Source organism: Daucus carota, chromosome 3 (assembly GCF_001625215.2).
Source record: "Daucus carota subsp. sativus chromosome 3, DH1 v3.0, whole genome shotgun sequence".
In the NCBI taxonomy this organism is placed as follows: Eukaryota; Viridiplantae; Streptophyta; class Magnoliopsida; order Apiales; family Apiaceae; genus Daucus; species Daucus carota.
The window spans coordinates 13831589-13853029 of record NC_030383.2 but is presented as its reverse complement, the minus strand read 5'-3'; the positions used below and the strand labels follow the sequence as shown (position 1 = coordinate 13853029).

General features: G+C 33.3%; 2 protein-coding genes across 3 annotated transcripts; both read left to right on the top strand.

The window, feature by feature from the left end:
- The first annotated feature begins 1873 nt into the window (after positions 1-1873).
- On the top strand, positions 1874-4095 carry LOC108212283 (F-box protein PP2-B10). 2 transcript variants are annotated; one of them, XM_017384009.2, is made up of 3 exons: positions 1874-2225; positions 2671-2789; positions 2898-4095. In XM_017384009.2, exons 1-3 carry the CDS (start codon positions 1932-1934, stop codon positions 3361-3363), a joined length of 879 nt encoding a protein of 292 aa, XP_017239498.2. In that variant the 5' UTR covers positions 1874-1931; the 3' UTR covers positions 3364-4095. The 2 variants fall into 2 exon arrangements, with proteins under 2 accessions (XP_017239498.2, XP_063946755.1); XM_064090685.1 differs by having other exon boundaries at positions 1875-2225; positions 2689-2789.
- Positions 4096-12221: 8126 nt separating this feature from the next.
- On the top strand, positions 12222-14477 carry LOC108211805 (septum-promoting GTP-binding protein 1). The gene is made up of 6 exons (XM_017383500.2): positions 12222-12619; positions 12696-12819; positions 13144-13240; positions 13334-13373; positions 13926-14009; positions 14148-14477. Exons 1-6 carry the CDS (start codon positions 12338-12340, stop codon positions 14310-14312), a joined length of 792 nt encoding a protein of 263 aa, XP_017238989.1. The 5' UTR covers positions 12222-12337; the 3' UTR covers positions 14313-14477.
- The last annotated feature ends 6964 nt before the right edge of the window (positions 14478-21441 follow it).

Genomic DNA, 21441 nt, shown 5'->3' with positions numbered 1-21441 from the left:
TATGGATGAATCAGTCTTGATTTTAAAACGAAGCGACTCAGCGCTCAATGATTCGCTCAGCCCACTTAATATGAGGCCCAAACGTTCTGAATCGTATGAAGCGGTCAGATCAGGAACATTCAGCCAGATTAAGCAGCAAACAAATGGCCCATAAATGTCCTTTATTAAGCCACATGAGTGGCTCCGCACCATCTCCATTAAAAACATAACGGCAGTTTAACGTTTGTTAACTAAGAAACGAATATTAAATCAAGAATGTCATATAAAACTTTCAAAAAAATAAGATGTCTTATAAAAACATAAAGGCTTTTAAAAAGTACCCCCTTCATATTCTTGATTTTATATGTGGATTCTGGTTGATTAAAAACTCTCCTCAATCTGCTGCTCTGTGTGGCATTTTCAATAAAGAAACAACCACCTGTTTGATGTGTCAACTGAAGATTAATGGGATGGTTCGGTGGGGCATTAGGCGTCAAGTCAAGTTTCTCGACGGGCAAGAAAACAGCAGCATCAGCCACCCACAGTCTTCAACAAGCTTTGTTAAAGGATCAAAAGAGAAACTGGAGCTGAAATCTGAAGAAGACAATTAAGATGAAAATGATGATGAAGACAACGAAGATGTCGAAGAAGAAAGAGAGGACACAGATGAAGATGATAAGAAAGCTGTTAAAAGAAAACTATATTGCTTGAGAAAGAATACAAGAAATGCAAAGAAGATAAAATGTGAAACACGGAGCAATAAGAAGGCCAGGAGGAATAAGAAGGCCAGGAGGAATAAGGGCAAAAAGATGATAGACGGAAGCTCCATCAATCGATGATCACCTCCTCAGGCATGTGGCTGGTAAACTGGCACCTGGTGGAGCCGAGCGCTTCCGAAGACGACACATTGCAGATGATCAAATGCAGTATTGGACTATTGGTTGGAGAGTGCTGATCTTATTAAAGTCACGAATGAAAATATTTTTTTTGCCTTTTTAACTTTATTCCCGTTAATTTTGACGGCTAGACTAACGGAAGTCATGCCGAGCCACTAATATGTCAAAAAATAAAACATCTAGCCATTATATTGGCTTGAATAAAAATTTAGTCACTGAAGTGCAAATCTAAAATACTTCAAGCACACAAAGTGCAATTAAGTCTTTAATATTTATAAATAAAAAATTCTTTTTTCTTCCTTTTTTTTCTCTTTCGCCTCTCCTTTCACTCAAATTTATTATTAAAATAATAATTTAAAACAAATATTGGAATTGCTATTAGAGTCGACCCTAAAAATAAATTCCATAAATCACCAGGATTCAGTAAAATCGTTATTTTATATTATTAATAAGTGATTCGATAGATAATCTATTAATATTTCCTCTAAATTATCTGAAATAACAAAATTGCCACCTAATCTTTATAAAAGAAAAGGAACTATGTTAATTTAGAAGGGAAAATGTTCTCATTCTCTCTCGTTACAAAGAGGGGAGTAGGAAATAAGAGAAAAAGTAACTTAAATAATTTTGATTCTATCATGTCAATCGTTTTTAAATTTTTTATATTTAAACTTGGGTTTAGAAGTAAAACTAAATTATATAAAATCTTAAAATACGTGTTAAATAATATAAAAAATTTGAAACGGAGAATATATTTCGATTGACCCTATTAAAATTCTGTGGGGTTCAAAATTCCACAGCAAAATATGAATTGTGTAGTGTACGACTACGACCAGAGTGACTTGCTACTTGCTAGTACCGTGGTACGAGTAAAGTTACTGTTAGTGACAACGTAACCGATTCCTTATCCTTAAAAGAAAACTCTAGGTGCTCTTTAATTGCATGCAAGTTGTCCTGAATGAAGCCAGATAAAGTGGCGTCCACGACAACCAAGTATTTAATACCTCGGGAATGGTAATAAGGCGGTGACAAACATATTTTAAAAGTGAAAGTGGCATGTTGAGTTTGAGTAAACAGGAACTCATGGAAGAGAAGAGAGTGTTTGGTGTGGCTGCCAAGAAAACCATGTCCAAAAAAGATGGCCTAGATTCATCGTCACCTTGGGAGGCGTGCAATGATTCATGGGAGTTGAAGGCAGTGGGAGATGATGATGATGTATGGGACAAGTTTTTGCCATGGGATTATGGTGAGATTCTTGCAAGAGAAGGGGTTTCTCCTGGTGTCATCACTAAGAAGCAAGCCTATCTCCTCCTCTTTGGCTCTCCTTTCCTCTTGGATCAGGGCAAATTGGTATCTTTAGTTTTACCACTCTTCTTTGAGATTATTTTAGCCAATAGTTTTATTTATACTTGTGCAAATCATGGGATTTATGAGTTTTTGCTAGTTTTTCTCTGTTCTTACTAGATTTTCTCTTGACTACTAGTATGGATGAAGGAGTTGTTAGTTTGTTGTTTGGATGAGTTGTGAGAGATTTGTTCTTGAATGAAGGAGAGTATTAATCATATAAATTTATAAGGGCTTTTGCTAGGGGGAGAACAGTTGATTTAGTACAACAGAGTGTACAAAATTGGGGAATATGTGCTTTTACACATAATAGTATGCGTTATCGCTCACTCTAATACTGTTGTAGACTTCTTGGCAATATTTGGGGGCAGGAACTAACTGAATCAAGGATTTTTTTTTTGCAAAAATATCTATGACTAATGTTCCTTCTATTATGTTATTGTTAATCCAGAGTTTTGTGTTAAACAAGGGGGGAGGTGAAAAATGTTGTATGCTAAGTGCGAGGGAGCTTTCAATCGCTTGGAAAGATACTCCGTACTTTTGGCGATGGACAACTTTACCTGAATCAAGGTCTACATAATTCTGATATCCCCCTCTCGGCTCTCACTCTCTCCCTCTCCCTCTCTGTGGGCTCATATGATGTGAGACACCATATATAAATTCTTTGTTTATTTGCAGATTTTCTGAGGTAGCTGAGCTTCAATGTGTGTGTTGGCTTGAAATCCGAGGGAAGATTGCGACCACAATGCTGTCCGACAAGACTAATTATTCGGCATACCTTGTGTTTAAAGCCAAAGCCGAATGTTTTGGTTTGGAGTTTGCAGCAGAATCTGTTGTCAAATTTGTTGATTCAGAAGAACGCGAGGTAAGTGCTGTTCATCTGGTATCCCCAAGAGGTACAGATGGAGGAGCTAGATATTATATTGGACATGCAGAGAGACAGGTGCCACAAGAGAATGCACAGCTTTCATTTGAGAGACGGGATGGTTGGATGGAGATAAAACTCGGAGAATTCTACAATGATTGTGGAAATGATAATGATGGTGAAGTGGAAGCAGCACTTATGGAGACTAAGGCGCAAAACTGGAAGGGCGGTCTCTTCGTAGAGGGCATTGAGTTTCGGCCTAAAGGCATGCAGGTATAACTAGACAGGATGCTTAATTCATCCTTTTCTATAACTTATCAAGAGTGCTGGTATTGTATGAGCATGAGTCGTCTGTCTTCGAGTAGCAGGTTCGGTTCCTGGTTTTGGTATTGTATTAGCAGGAGTAGTCTGTCTTCGAGTAGCGGGTGTGGTTCCTGGTTTTGGTATTGTACTAGCAGGAGTAGTCTCTCTTGGATTAGCGGGTTTGGTCCATCGCTATTCAACTTGAATTATAGCGGGTGTGGTTCCTGGTTTTGGTATTGTACTAGCAGGAGTAGCCTCTCTTGGAGTAGCGGGTTTGTAGGTCCCTGGTTCTTCAACTTCAATTGGATAGCATAGTATAACTCTCTAATATTATGAATGTAGTCTCTTTTGGGCTGCAGGTTTGGTTCACTGCTATTTGACTTGAATTAGATAGCAATGTATGACTATATAATATTATATTGTTATGAATCTAATCTTCCTTTTTCCAAGTATTGACATCCCAGACGTTGCCCTTCTTTCGCAAACAAGAGTTCAGTGAGTACTCCTTTTAGTTTTTCCATACATGTGGATATTGTTTTGTTTTTTATTGGTATTGTTTCAGTTGATGCGCTTATGGTTGTCTAAGGTACCATATCATTGCTTCGCATGGTAAAATTTACAGCATTGCTCCGTCAGCCCTTGCACCACTCACCACTTGGTGAAAAATTCGACTCATGCAGGAGCATGGGACGTAGCTATTGCCTCCCCGGCTAGCCCTTACGATACAATTAGTCTTCCCAAGGTGTGTATAAACATTTGAAGAGCAAAATTTGTCAGCCCTTCTGACACCATTTGATACAATTTGCCTTCCTAAGGTGTGTATATAAACATTTAAAGAGCAAAATTTGTCAGCCCTTCCGACATCGTATGATACAATTAGCCTTCTGTGTATAAACATTTGAAGAGCAAAATTTGTTTTGACACTGTTGGCCTTCCTAAACAAGGCGGTAAAGTGCAGAATTTGTCGTCCTTCCAATACAATTGGCCTTCCCAGAGAAGGTGTGTATAAACATTTGAAAAGGATACTGATAAAATAGGTTGCAAAAAAATAGATACAACGTATAAATTCGAAGACGGTGAATGTTAATATGAACAAATCAAGTCATCCACTGACCATCACACAGCATACAGCACAAACAAAACCATATGAGCATTTTCAAGATTTTTCTTAAGAGTAACTTAATTTTACATAACAATGATAATATGTCATAATTGCTAGGTGTTTGTCTGGGTTTAAAAGTTCGGATTTAAGACATTTTCGATTTCTAAGTTGAAAAATATCCGTTTGTGTAATAAGTAGGTAGTTGATTTAAGGTATGAAATAAACAATAAATCTTAGCGTACATACATATCCACTACTAATTCACTACCTGATTTTTAGGGTAAAACGTGGACCCACTTTCTCACTTGTTTTCATTAACTGTTATCAATTTCCGTGTATTTCAACAAATTTTTTTTTGTGACAAAACAGATTCTTATTTTTAACTTAGCCAAATTTTCACTTTCAACTTCATCCCCAAAAAAACCTCCTTTATATTTAAATTTTACAAAATATATACCGACCATAATATAATTATATTTTAGTATATAATATGTAATTTATATAATAGAAGGAAGTTCTATGGAGTCCACACTTTTTTCGGAGTCTTGGAGCCCAAAATCTTAACCATCCATTACATCTTAATCCAATGGTCAGTTCTACTTTTGAATTTTTTTAATAAAGAAATAAACAAACCCAATATTGACAGTTTTAAATTGAAATCTGTTAATATTGAACGGCGTTAACATCATCCGTGTGGGTTGCTTGAATTCAGCAAAAACAGTTACAAATCGTTGTTCTCCTTTCTTGCAAAATCATCTTTATTCACTGCAGGCAAAGATCATTTTATCTTCCCGCTTGCATATAATCAAAATCCTTCTTTGTTTTCAATTTATAGGATTCTACCATACTATGTTTCTGTCTAGTTTCTGGATTCTTGTGGAGATGCATGTAGCACGTTGATGATCAAGTGGAATACGTCGATTCTTTTTTCTTATTTGATTTGTGATTTTGTTTGATAATGTTTATCAATATGATTTCTTTTCATCGGTTTGATTTTGGGTTTCTTAGTAATAATCGTAGTCTCGAATCGTGATAGTTATATGTTCTTTAAAGATAGTTCTGCATAAGTTGTTTTACATTGTACATGTATGTCGTCTTTTAGGTGTGTACGCACTACAGTGGGATTAAATTTATCTATTTTCTAAAATCTTGGTTCTGCATAAGTTGTTTTCATATTTTTGAATTTGTTGGCAATTTTTTGGTTTTCTTATCAGTTTGCATTGTTCAGCAGTATAAAATAAAATTATTTGTTCTTAGGAATTGTTTAACATAAAAAATGTCACATTTTACTTGTGTCTTAATCTTCTGGGTGTGTATGTTATGCAAGCTGTCTAACGATATATATGTACTTAACTTTTGTAGGTTATGTGTTTGCGCCACATAGCGAGAGTTCAGACTCGGAAATCATATAATCATGAATATGATGTGCTTGATAGTGGAATTCCAGAACATACTATTATGCTATTATCTCCGTCACATTTGTCGAGTAGTGTAGAACATGCTAACATTATGTTATGATGGATTGTTCTGCATAACAAATTTGTAATTTCATTTTTGTTATTGTATCGGTAGTCGAGACGTTATGCTATTATCTTAGTCACATTTGTCAAGTAGTGCAGAACATGCTAGAATTATGTTTAGATGGATTGTTCTGCATAAAAAATTGGTATTTTCATTTTTGTTAATGTATCGGTATTGTCGAGAGTTCTGCAACTACAAGATTTCTCCTATCATTGCTCCGTCGCTCGAGTTGGGTTCTGTCTAATTGAAGTTTATTTTTTAGTAGGAAGCTTGTTTTAATGGATATATTCCCCACTTGTGATGATTTCTTTGTTGGGGTAAAATGCAGGATTTGATTTTCGAAATGGAAAATACACGGGACAAAAAGAGACTGTGACGAGATTTACGGTTGCTTATTATATTTTTTTTAAAGAAATCATTAAATAATTCATAAACACACGATTGCTGCATAATCCAATGGCTATGATTTGTATTTCTAAAATTTTTTTGGAAACTTTACATTGATTCTGCAATAACATAGTATGTTCTGCACTTTCACTTTGCAACATGCACTGCAGAACATTACAAAAACGATTAAAATGTACACATGTATTAAGAGAACAGAACAACAATGTTGCAGTGGTTCGATCACTAGTCCCCTTTTAAGGGATACAAAATATTTTAGGCTATGAAATTTGAAATATTCTTGCAAAATGTTCTGCATGCGGAACCAATGTTCTTCATTCTCACTTGCAACAAGCAATTCAGAACATAACAAAAAACGATTAAAATGTAAACATATATTAGGATAACAGAACAAAAATGTTGCAGTATTTCGATCCTTAGTATCCTTTTAAAAGGCACAAATTAGACTATGAAATCTGAAATTTTTTATGCCAAATGTCTCTCACTCTCTATCAATCTCTTTAGAGGGGTGACAAAGTCATTATCATCTTGTGAAACCGGTGCTCTTTTATCCCGCACAAGATTCATCTCTAATCTTATATCATGCACATTAGTTTTAGGTTCAGCCCGTGGAACCCGACGTATCTTGTCTTGTATTGGAGAATGATCTATCTCACCAAGGTCTACATAAGCCTGCCTTTTCTTCACCTGATTGAAAACTCTTGGACTTTCAGCAAGTCTTGAATTTCGTCGTTGTCCTGCAAACACAATGTCCCCACCAATAAAAAAATAAAACAATTGTACAAGACATTAAAATTACAATTTACACATAGGTGATTCAATGCATCCATTAAATATTTTGTATAAAACGTTAATATTAATATCAATTAGTAACTAGTTGGACACCCGTATTTCCCTTATTTCTAAGATTCAGGAGTATACAATAAAATCTATCACATTCGCATATACTTAAACATTGTACTGTACATAAAGTGCAGAACACTAGGCACACAACTAAATCTTAATAGCTCAGAACAATAAATCATACTAGTGCACCACTAAATCACAACAGTGCACATCACAATCAAGTTCACCATTGTTCATTAAACCATTTGCAAACTTAATTTCGATTTTTGCTTCCTAGTTCAGGCCATACTAACCTCAAACACAGTGCAGAACATTATGCACAAACATGGTACATCAATTCAAATAATACAACCACGGAACCATTTGCGAACTTAATTCAAGTCATTTAACCTCAAACATAGTGCATAATTATATACAACCACAAAGCTAATCACAAGGTGATTGCACAATGCAAAACATAATACAATTAGACCAAACACTGCTATATCGACGGCCATTAACACCCAAAAGCAAAATACACAGAACACAACATTAGCAAATTAAGAACCCTAACATGCATATACATACAGTATAACATCGATTTAGACGAAATAGCACAAAATAAGTAGAAGGAAGCAACTCAGAGTAAAAACCTGATGACATTATACTGTGTTCTGCGATGAAGCTCCTCTTGATTCGCACTGTCTTCCGCCCGTAGCACTCGTATTTTTATCTCTGAGATTGGTGTGTTGATTTCGTGGGATATTGTTCTGCGCAGGGAAGGGAAGGGGGGGGGGGGGGTTGAGTGGAGTGAAGTGCGGGATTTTGATTTGGGGATAGTTAACCCACATCAACGGGGTTAACATTTTTTAAAAAAATATTCTATATATCTTCAAAATTTGCTAGCCACAGGATCTGATATCCATCTAATGGTTATAAAATTGGTCTCTAAAGACTCCAATTAAATTGGACTCCACTGAATTTGACCCTAATAGAATCTATACTATACTATAAAAAGCCAACATAGGTATAATTTGTAGTCGTGCAAAATTTTGGTTTGGTACTCTCCTCTAAAACTAAAAGTCTACAAGTAGATATCTATTAAATAGTTTCATATACTAAAAACACTCCTTATGTATATTAATATCTTTTTAAATATAATTTATAATTAGTTAAAAAAAAGGTGAAACTACTGTTAATAAAATATATTAATATTAAAAATTACTTATAGATAAACGTATAACTAATTATAAATATACAATTTTGAATATCTTTTGTCTAAAATACATATAAATAATTAAAGATGCTACTTTTTAATTATAACGTATTCTACTCGAAATTTAACACTTACGTATTCTATTTCATTACAAACACGAGCCATTACGTAACATATGAAGATATATGAAATATGAAAATTTTGATTTAAATTGAATAATAAACTGTCACATATTAATATAGAAAAATATTTATAGATAGATAATAAATTGTGAAAGCTAAATTTCCGTTAGAAGATATAACGAGTTGGTTAATATAATTTAACTAAAATCCAATTCATTAATACTAAAATACTAATAAAATGGTGTAAAGAATTAAATTATAATTAATAAATTACGAATCATATACCCGCCCGTGCTTTGCACGGGGTTAAAGGCTAGTATTATATTATGCCTTTCATGATTAAATATCAAATTTATCTTGTATCATGTGTCAAAAATTATTTTTAAAATTTAATATTATTTGTCTGTATGTTTTTATTGTTAGCAAAATTCTGATAAATACATTACTTAAATAGTAAAAGAAAGAAAAATAACTAGCACACAATGTTAGGTCCAAAGTATCGTAGAAGGGGGGGTTGAATACGATACTCACTACAATTTAAAATTCTTTCGAATCTTGCGGATAAACAAATTGCAGTTCTGTAATGGGTTTCGTGTTCCGGATATTTATTGGGTCGGTTTCTGAGGATATGAAAATATTAAACCAACACACAATATTTTCCAAGGTATATCTGTATATTGATAAATACCTCGAAGGGTGCTATAAATCCAAACCCGAAGGTTGGCTACAATGGCTACTACTACATACACTCACAAACCCTAGCTTCTAAATATATATATATTACAAAACTAAGCTATGATTTATTTGTGTGTAGTAGTGTGCAAGGCACAAAGCCATTCCACCATAAAGGTGGTGGAGAGTGTGTTACAAATGAGAACAAAATCCATGGGTATTTATAGGCTTTTCATAAACTAACCATGGTTAACGAGTTCGTCCTGGACGACTTGAGTTCGTCCTGGACGAATTGAGTTCGTCCCAAGTGCTTCCAATGTGTATGTATGTAGAAATCCCATGCCTTAGAATATTTTCAAGCTTTAAGCATCCATAGGGCACCAATGGGGCGCAACTTGGGCGCTAGTGGCGCTAACACCCTCACAGGGCATCACTAGGGCGCACACAAGGCGCAACTTGGGCGCTAACAGGCGCAACCTCAAGGGGCGCAACTTCAAGGCGCAACAAGGGCGCTTCCCAGGCGCTCTAAGGCGCAACTTCCAGGCGCAACTTCAAGGCGCTTCCCAGGCGCTCTAAGGCGCAAACTCGAGGGGCGCAACCTCAGGCGCAACTCGAGCACTGTAAGGCGCAACTTCGAGGGCGCAACTCGAGCACTGTAAGGCGCAACTTCGAGGGCGCAACTTCGAGCGCAACTCGAGCGCAACTCGAGCACTGTAAGGCGCAACTTTGAGGGCGCAACTTCGAGCGCAACTCGAGCACTATAAGGCGCAACTTCGAGGGCGCAACTTCGAGCGCAACTCGAGCGCAACTCGAGCACTGTAAGGCGCAACTTCGAGGGCGCAACTTCGAGCGCAACTCGAGCGCAACTCGAGCACTCTAAGGCGCAACTTCAGGCGCATCTTCAAGGCGCAACTAAGGCGCTTCCAGGGCACTATAAGGCGCAACTTCCAGCCTTAGTTTCTGAGCAAGGATGTTCATGTACTCAGCAAGGGCGCCACTGGAGATTACTAGGCGCAACTTGGGATTTGCATAGCTAGCTTCCAAGTAGACACGTGACATCATCATTTATGCACATAATATAATATATATATATATATATATACACTTAAATATATATATGTTTATGTAAAATATAAATACATATACTATATACATACATATATTTATTTAAATATATATACATATAAATATACATATACATATGTTTAAAAACATATATACATATATATTATATATATTATATTTAATTAAATATACGTATATACATATATATATAAATATATTTGTACATATACAAATATATAAGTGCACACATATATAAATTAGGCCACTTCCCGATATGACGGTTGAGCAGTAGTTGCATGGAACTATATCAGCTGACTCTGGAGATATTCTGAAGGCTTGACTTGAAATAGATGACTTGATAACTTGATCAATTTCTTCGATTGATAAATACTCTGCATAACTTCATACGTGATGACGCTTAGTGCACTGGTCTGGTTCACAAGCGACTAACACTGAAGTCAAACATTGTACCGTCTTTGTCAGCAAACATTGATCAGTCGGTTCCGGGTTAGTTTATGCTTCAGTTTGTTGATTATAAATAACCAACCAAGATATATAGAAATATCTTGCTTCAGGGGTTGCACTGAAATCTTTCGAGTACTTGGACAACATCTTCATTGCTTCCACAATCTTGAATACTTCAATCTTTATTCTTCACTGAGGCATGAACATATTAATGAACTTCTTCCAGTGAACTTATTCCTTCAAGACTGTAGATGGCTTCTTCAACCTTTGTCTTCGTATCTTCCAATTCCGGTGCAGGCGTAGTGTTATTTACTTGTCCTGTTCTATTGTTGAGTTATCATCCCTATGTAACAGATAGGGTTGTCTTTACATTTAGACTTACACACAATAAATTTATATAGCTCCTGGACTTTTTTTCATCGACAACTTTCACATAATTTTTAAATAAAATCTTAATATACATATATTAATAAAATTATATATATATATTAATAAAAGTTATAATATTATATGTATAATTATTAATATTATATAATTTTTATTTAAAAACTATGGTCAGTAAATATTAAGCCATATTAAATATATAATTATATATATATATTATATATATAACCTCATATGATGATACATCCTCTATAATTTTTTAAATATATATATGATGGATCAAATGCGTATATACTAAAATTATAATTATATAAACTCATAATATAATTTTATATAAATTACATATTATATACTAAAATATAATTATATTATAGTCGGTAAATATTTTGTAAAATCAAAATTACATAAGAAAGTTTTTCTTGAGATTGAAGTTAAAGGTGAAAATTTGACTAAGTAATAAGAATTTGTTAAAACACACGTAAATCGATAACAAACAAAAAAACAAGTGAGAGAGGGGGTCACATGTTACCCTAAAAAGCAGGTAGTGTATTAGTAGTGAATAAGGATGTACGCTAAGATTTATTCTGAAACAAATTACTTAAAGTCACAAGTTAGTTTGATTTTTTTTTTTCAGTGACTTGAGTTTTCAATGCAATATCTGTTAGGTGGAAGATTTTAATTGATGAAAATTTTTGTGCAACGAAACATTATTATTAATAAAATTGAATTTAACAAAAATCCGACATATAATTAAAAAATGTTTGTTAGCAACCTACAAAATCTGTTAAAAGACTGTCAAAGTGGAGCATATCTGATGTTTAAGCAACCCATTTATAAAATTAGGGATAACACCAATTTGGTTTCAACAAAACAGAGACGTAAACAACAATAAGCCGGCACATCTGGAATAGTTTGATAGGTGGGAAAATGCAAAAAGTTAAAGGTGAGCACTCCCTATGTAAATTGTACATTTTCATGATAACTTTCAACTTAAAATCAGAATCATATATCACAAATATTTTATTTTATACATACTAACATACACCTTAAAAGACGTTGAACAAAAGTCCAGCAGAAAAAACACAGCAAGCAACATATTTTACACAAACGAGCTACAAAACAAACAATAGAACCAAGTCTTCTTCCCCTACTAAAAGTCTCAATGAAACCAATATGAAACTCAAAATTTTTTTCATGGCTCCGAAGTATATTACTTGGAGCGTGGTTACTGAAAATGTGCGGCAATATTCGAGGTTCGTATGGGACAGAATACTTGTGTGTTCCACAGGGAGGCCAGCTGATTATCACCGTTTTAATGACCTCGATTATTCTTGTTCGTCAAACGAGGAGACTCCCGTCAGTTCTGCATCTTGTCGATATGATTCGGATTGCGATTTTATTACGGTTAAAATTATCGTGTTGGGTGATTGCAGAGTTGGCAAAACGAGCTTTGTGGTGAGTGCTTGTTGGTTTTGTTCTGTTTTTCGGGTGTATTTAGCTCTGTTTTATTGTTAAGAATTTTGTTTTCAAGGCCAAGTATACAGATGATGAGCAACTAGAGACGAGATGCTTGGAAACGAAGGGGCTGAACTTGACTGATAGGTCTTTGCTTGTTAAGGGAGCAAGGATTGCTTTTACTATATGGGACGTTGGAGGTATTACCCTTTTTTTTGTTTTCTTCGTCTTGTCAATTGCAGAATTATTTATGAATTTGCTCGTGCTCGATACCAAGCGTGTAAAAGCTGGTTTAAAGAGCCTATCGGAGAACTTATTCGATAGCACTAGTTTTACACATCTTCAAATTTGAAGTTAAAGAGCTGTTTAAAAAGCCTATCGGAGATGCTTTAGGGCTTTTTTTTCAAAATCAACTCGGGAATCAATATTAAGATATTGAACTCTCACAAGAAAGGATTCAGAGTCTGACATGATCCTGGCCTGTCCATTTTTGTTGAGGTATTCTTGATTGTGATCATCTGTAGGTGGCAAAGAATCAGCAGACCAGGTTCCGCTTGCTTGCAAAGATGCTGCAGCAATTTTGTTCATGTTTGATCTGACTAGCAGGTGTACACTATATAGGTACCAAACATGGTGTGCATAAATGCTTCTCATAACACTAATCATGATTCTTATAAGTTAGCTAACTAGCTTAATCTTTCCGTGTGCATACAGTGTAGTTGAGTGGTATGGTAAAGCAAGGAAATGGAATCAGGTGAGCCCTATTGTTGCTATATTATTGCTCTATTAGGATGTGTTCACTTGGATGAAATGGAATGAGGGGAGAATGGAATGAAAAATTATATACAAGTTTTATGGAGAAAGATGAAAGTGTGAGATAATATATTGCCTAAATACGAATGAGTTTAAATTTCTTATGATAAAGATTGAAAGGAAACATGATGTAGAAGTGGAATGAGCATTCCTTCCAAAACATGAGGTTAAAATTCTAGTTAAAATAGTAGCAATGGAATGATTGAAGGAATGAAAATTATAGACAGTTTCTCAAACCAACACTATGTTAGAGTACAAAATACATTCCATCCTCCCTCCATTCCATTCTATCCCTATGCTTTGCATTGTGAATTTAAATCAGGCAAACACACACACAAAGAAGAAGCACCATCTCCAGAAGATAACTTGAACACAAACAAAACCAGCAGTATAAGCTCTCCAGTGGCTTAATTTTGTTCTTCCAACTGTAATTTCTGGTCATGTCATAAATTTCATTTTGCACCTGTCTGATTATGCCATTGCCATGCTGCAGACTGCACTTCCCATAATAGTTGGGACCAAATTTGATGACTTCATCCGGCTTCCACCAGATCTTCAATGGACAATAGTGATCCAGGTACAAAATTTTATCCGCAGCATGAAGCCCCCCAACTCCCACACCTCCCACCCCTTCTGCACGGTTTCAGTTTGTATTTATGCGTATTGATCATAACTATCTTGTGTGAATACTGTAACTATCTTCTACTAAATGCAGGCAAGAGAATATGCAAAGGCAATGAAAGCAACTCTCTTCTTCTCAAGCGCGGTCCACAACATCAATGTTAGCAAGATTTTCAAGTTTTTGGTGGCAAAACTCTTTAATTTGCCATGGTCCGTGGAGCGTAATCTGACACCTGGCGAACCCGTCATCGACTACTAGATTGTAGAAATTTCTTTATTTCTTTGAGTAGTATTTCTAATATATGCAGTAGATAGGCAACCAAGATTACATGAACCAACAGAGCTTGCAATTTTCGTATACCACTGCTAAAAGTAATATTTTAGTCAGAAAAAAAATAATCAAATTCTTGTAGATTAGCCAGTAGCCCAGTAGTCAATCTAACTCTAACTCTAGGTTACAGGATTGAGGTAGCTAAATCTGGCACCAAGGCCAGTCAAATATCTTCTTGTTTAAAAACTGATGCAGAACATAGATCAATAATGTACAATAAAACCAGAAAATCAGTAACATATGAACTTAATCTCTTCACTTAAGTTGAAAATCTTACAAACAACAAAAAGCCATTACATGGAGCATACGATGCTATCTAATTCATATGTGAGAGAGATACCAGAAGAAACTCAACCAAATGCCAAGAATTTACACAATTCCATTCAGATTCATCCAGACCACATCCAAATTTCCTTCTGGGAGCGAAGAAGCAATATATCACAACCGCTGCAGCCAATGACGATCATCATCCGCTGAATTCTCATGCAGTAGAACTTACTCGCGGCTACGAAACCAAATTTTGACTAATACTGTACTTGGAGGATCAGAATGTGTTAGATGGGTTGCCTTTTTTAATAGGGGTAGAATGACAGATTCAGGCAAGTCATGCTTAAAGTAGCCCTCAAGAAATAAGCAAACTCAGCAGTAACCCGAAGATCCAAATTTGGGTCAGATTATCCTAAATTCTCCTTCCAAATTTGGATCTACTTTATTATAAAATAATGATTATTTCTATATATTTCGTTTATTCTATCTAAAATTAATTTGTGATTATTAATATTTAATTAATAATAGTTTATAATTAATAATTAATAAAATTAATGTTTTAGTAAAAACTTAGAATAATAGGAAAGCAAATTTCATTGAAATTAAAAAAAGAGTACGTTACATGCATAAAATAGAGAGTACATAAAATGCATAAAATAAAATAATTACTATACCGAGAAATGACTAAAAAACAGTACGATAAATATAAATTTTGATTTAGTCAAACATATTATTTCTGTTTGCTTTGACATGATCAAAATATTGTCCGTAACTATTCATATGATTTTGAGATCCTTGAGCTTTATCTTCATTTCCTTGATTTTGAGATACTTTGATCGATGTTAAAATAATAATTAAATTAATTAATTAAATATGATATAAATAGTTAATAATGAATAAAAATTAAATTTAAGATTATATAGTTTAATATAAAATTTATGTAATATAATATACAAAAAGTAATTTGGATCAGAATTTGGATCACGCTAGTTGGTCAGAAATTTGGATCAGATCAGAATTTGGATCAGTTGGTGATCCAAATTTGAATTTTTGGATCACAACTGCCGGAGATGGCCTAACGCCTCCACAATGACACAAAATACAAATCAGTGGGAACTTAAGTAAACTTGGGTCTATTTGCCCAAAAACAATTAAGACTAGCTTTTATCACAGAACAAATGCTCTATAAATCAGGAGACAACAATCTACAATGAAAATGGAAAAAGGGAATATAATAATCCCTTGCCTCTGCTTGCAACAGTTCACTAGTCCGCTTGAAAGTTGAAACAGACTTTGAGACATGACACACAGACATACATGAAACTACTCCCTCCGTTCTTAAATAATAGTCGCTTTGATTTTGTGCCTGTAATTTAAGGTGTCCAAAAAATATACTTCTACGTATTATTTTTCAAATTTTCTTTTTCTAAATAAAAGTTTGACATCTATATTTTTATTAAAAAAAAGAAAATTTAAAAAATAACATGTAGAAATATGTTTTTATTGCACCTCAAAATACGTGCAAAAAGTCAAAGCGACTATTATTTAGGAACGGAGGGCGTATGAAAGAGAAGTCCTGACAATTTTAAAACCTAAGAGCAAGTCCAATGCAAGATGCAAAATAGCTATAGCTATTGTTATAATTTAGCACTAAAAAGTGTTTTTTGTTGCTAAAATAGAACTTCAACTCCAATGCTAGATGCATTTTGCATCCAAATAATTCCAAATTTAAGTAACTTTAGTCCCTCTCTCCTAAACTTTATTTAAAGCTCACCACTATACATACCAATTATAACTAGTTGATGATGTGGCATGGATGCATAAATGCATCCTTGGTTTCAAATTTAGAACCAAGGATGCATATATGCATATTTGCATCCAAATATAGAACCCCATTGGAGTTGAGATTTTTAGCATTTGATTTCAAATTATAGAAATGACACCACTTATAACATTGCATTGGACTTGCTCTAAAAGATATGCAGCTCTGCATAAAACATAGTATAAGGTGGCCGAATACTATGAACAAAGTGGACAGGAAGCCTCCCTCCAAATTTCTTTTGAGAAGTCGCACATTGTTAAAATTAACAACTTACCGACTATTACCAAACTTTGGACAGAAGGAAAAAGATGTGTATGTCAGGTTCAGTTCGTCTTAGTTGGGTTGGTTCCTTTCTTGCAAAGTTCATAAGAGCATTGAGGGTCAGGGTCAATGCGCTCTTCCTGCAACAAGTGCAAATCGGATGTTTTAACAAACTCAACATCTTTCCATGTAATCTATCTATTATCTATACTATACTATAATTTTGGTACTATAAGTCTACAAATGTGGAGTCAATTAGTATTATATTGTTAAACAGTTTCCAATACTAAAAACACTCATAACAATCTATTATCATATAATATTTCATTAAAAAAATTATAATGATGTTATATATAAAATTATAAACATACAATTTTGAATATCTCTCTTTTTAATAAGAACCTTCATATAACTCTTTTTAACTTTAACGTGTTCTATTTCAAGATAAACACGAACTATTACATAACTCTTTCTAACTCTAATCTTATATAGTCGGTTGAATATATAATTTAATTAAAATTCATATAATTAGTAACTTGCAATTAATACGTGTACTTATATCTAAGACTTTAATAAATTCATTATTAGACATGTAATTGATGTGTTTACCTTCTTTATTAATACATTAAACTAATATTTATAATTAATATGTGTGATTCAACTAACATATTAATTTATTCATAATTAAATTCGTAAATAATATGTTAGTTATTAATGGGTAGGTAATTAATTACATCGTCAAAGCATGTACCACACTAACTAATTTATAGTCAAAAAATCTAATTTTGCATAAATTTTAACAAAAATACGTTAATAAAGTTCTTGGATGAATGCCTATCTAAATTATATGTGGACCCTAAATTCCTCTAAAATATTTTACCGTAAAAGAATTATTATGAGGATACGTCACAATCAATTGGATATCATGTGATATTTCATTCGGAGTTTTGCAACATATACACGACAGCCAGTTAAATATCAATATGATACTTCACTTGAAAAAGAATATCAGTGATACTTTGCTCGCATTATTATAAGAACAATTATATCTAATTCATATTAATGGTTAATGCATCACCCTGCAATAACAAGAAACCAAATCTAACACTTAGACAACATCAAGATAACAACATCCACGCGCATGAGAACATTCCCGTGTGACCGTGTCTCAACAATATTTAAACAAATTATGAATATTTAGTAGAGAAGTCCTAAATATTCGCAAAATATTTGACCGCAAGAGTATTATCATGTTGATACGGCCAGTCAGTCAAATATCAATATGATACTCCACTTGTAAAAGAATATCAGTGTGATGCCTTACTCGCATTATTATAAGGACAACTATATCTAATTCATATTAATGGTTAATGCATTACCTTGCAATAACAAGAACCCAAACCTAACACTTGGACAACGTCAAGATAACAACATCCATCCACGTGTATGAGAACATTTCCGTGTGATCGTGTCTCAACAATATTTAACTAAATTATGAATATTTAGTAAAGAAGTCCTAAATATGCGTAAAATATTTGACTGTAAGATTATTATCATGGTGATACGTTCAATTAATTGAGTATGGGGATGATACTCCAATGATATAGGAGTATTAGGATGATACTCCTACAGTGTGATATTCCACTCAAAGTGAAACTTATATATTAATAAAAACTTAATTGAATTTTTCGATAAATGCTCGGCCAAACTACCCAATTTTCAACAATATTTGACCAAAATATGAATATTCAGTAAGTTGGGGCCCTTAATACCCAGCATGCCCGTGACTCAACAATATTTAACCAAAATAAGTATATTTAGTAAGGAAGGCTCTAAATACCAACAAAAGCTTTGATTGCAAGAGGATTAACATGATGATATATCGTAACCAGTTGAGTATCAGGTGATAATCCACGGGTAGAGGAGTATCAGTGTATTTCCCACTATGAGTGGAGCAACATATTTATAAACTTGGTTAAATTTTTGGGTAAATTTTCGACTGAAATAATCAATTTTCAACTATATTTAATCAAAATATAAATATTCAATTAGAAAGGGCCTTAACTACCCACAACATACTCTAATATCAGAGTATTATCAGGATGATATGCCACAACCAGTTGAATATAAAGGTGTTACTTTGCTAAAGAGGACCCTAAATATCTACAAAATTTTTACTATAAGAGGATTATCATGATGATACGTCACAACCAGTTACCTATCAGGGTGATACTTCATGTGTCGAGGAGTATTAGTATGATATTCCACTGACAGTGGAACAATATATTATAAGTTTAATTAAATTCTTAGGTGAATTATTAGTCGAAATAGTCATTTTTTTTAAAAAAAAATAATTAAAATATATTGAAGGTGAATGAGGAAGATACACTACAACCAGTTGAATATCAACGTTGTACTTCACTGATACAGGAATATCATTGTGACACTTTGCTTACATTATTTTAAGGACAACTAACAGTTATCGCACTCTAATAATAAAAGATATGTTTACACTGCACTGTAATAACAAGGATCTAAAATTTAAACTCTTTATTTTTGACACTGTCGAACAATAACAAGAATAACAATATTCATCACGCATATGAGAACATGCTCGTGCCTCGCACGGGCTACGGTGCTAGTTAGTACTAAGGTGACAAACACAACATGGCTAAAGAATGCTCGCAAAGTTCTGTTTGTGCTTCCAAGATCCATGATGTAACCAGGGACGTAGCTAGAACTGTTCTAAGGAATCGAACTTGCATCTACAATGAGAACTCACAACACCCTAACCATGGGGGCAACTAAAACATTTGATTAATTTGATAGTAGAGATACGGATTTACTATGAAAATCAGTGGGGGCAAGTACCCCACCGCCCCCACCCTGGATACGTGCCTGGATGGCTGGATGTGACAGTACTGCCAAACGGTGGTTCTTTTTTAGTTCAATTCTAATATATAATTTTAATAAAATATTCGTTTGTAAATTTTTCATATTTTTGTACATTTAAAATATAAAATGTAATTTAAACACATTAGCTATTTATCTTTTTAAATTATAAATCTATATTTATACTTCTATTTTAAATAAACTCTTTATATTAACAATTTTTACAATGCCAAATATCTTATCATAAAGTATATTATTATAAAGATTTTAGTTATGATAAGACAATTATATTTTGGTTGATCAACTTTAAATTTTGTAAATTCTAATAAAAATATTCTAAAATACAAACTAAGGGTCTGTTTGGGAGTGCTGTTAAAAATTGTTGTGCGTTCAGAAAAAGTGCAGGTAAAAAAAGTGATGTTGTAGAAATCAGATAACTGTTTGGTAATTTTTTTGATATTTTCTTATTTTAAGTTATAATATAAAAAATATTTTTTGTTGTGAGATTTGATAGTGAAATTTGTAACAGCTTCCTACAAAAACTGAAAGCAGCTTTTTCCAAAAGCATGGGAGGACCTGCTTTTTTTAGAAGCAGTTTTTCAGTCAAAAGCTGTTGTTAGATTTACCAAACAAATTTTCACCTGTTTTTCAAAAAAAAGCTGCTCTTGTTGTCTGCAACAGGAACCCCAAACAATAATCCTGATAAGTTTCTGTTGACTTAGCGTTTCTGTTCACGACAGATTTGAATGGCCACAAAATTGTTTCTGTTGACTTAGCGTTTCTGTTGACGGCAGATTTGAATGGCCACAAAATTGACCGGGCGTTTCTGTTGTAGCCCGTGTTTTAAAAATTCCCGATTTAACCGATAAATCCCCGATTAATCCCCTGAAAGATCGGTCACCGATTCGATTTTTGAAATCCGATTAATCCTTATATATATTTCTTAATGGAAGTATATATGAAAAATTATTAGAATTAAAATACTATATTAGTTTAAATATGTATAATTATAGATTTATAAATATTGTAAATATATTAGTTACTAAATAACTAATATAATAATAACTAAATATTAAATAATATTTTAATATTAAAATAACTCCGATTTCCACTTTGATTAATCCCCGATTTCTGATTAATCCTTGAATCGGTACCTCAACCGATTAGGTCCGATTTCCGATATCTGTAACACTGGTTGCAGCTTAAACATAGCATAGCCAAATTTGATATGTTTCTTTTTTTCCCAGAAAATTTGATATGTTTCTGAAACCGAACGGAATCAAATAATTTTATTCAAAAAACGGATATCAGATATCATATTTTAAAATTTAATGAATTATGATGAAATTTTAAAAAGCATAATATATATCGAATAATTTTAGAGGCTGTTTGGAAACATGAATTTCATTTCAAATGAAAGGATTTGAATTGTCATTTAACATTCTGAGATTTATACTAATATTTGAATGTTTGGAGTTTAAATGAAATCCAAATCTAAATTCTCAAACAGGTTATCTCATCAAATCCAGAATTTCATTTTCTGATTCTCAAACAGGCCATAATAAAAATTTTCATTTTTTGAAGTACAAAACAATTCATTAATATTAACATCATCTGATTTTAATGGACTTAAAATCTTGATTGAATATCAAAGGATAACTTAAATTCTTAAGTATATATCTCAAAATTTCAAGATATTTTCATAAAATCCGAATTGAATATACCTAAATTTCGTAAACGAAAAAAACATAAAATTCAATCGAAGACATCCTTTTTTTCCTTTACAAATCGAAAAATCTTTATCATAATGATTTT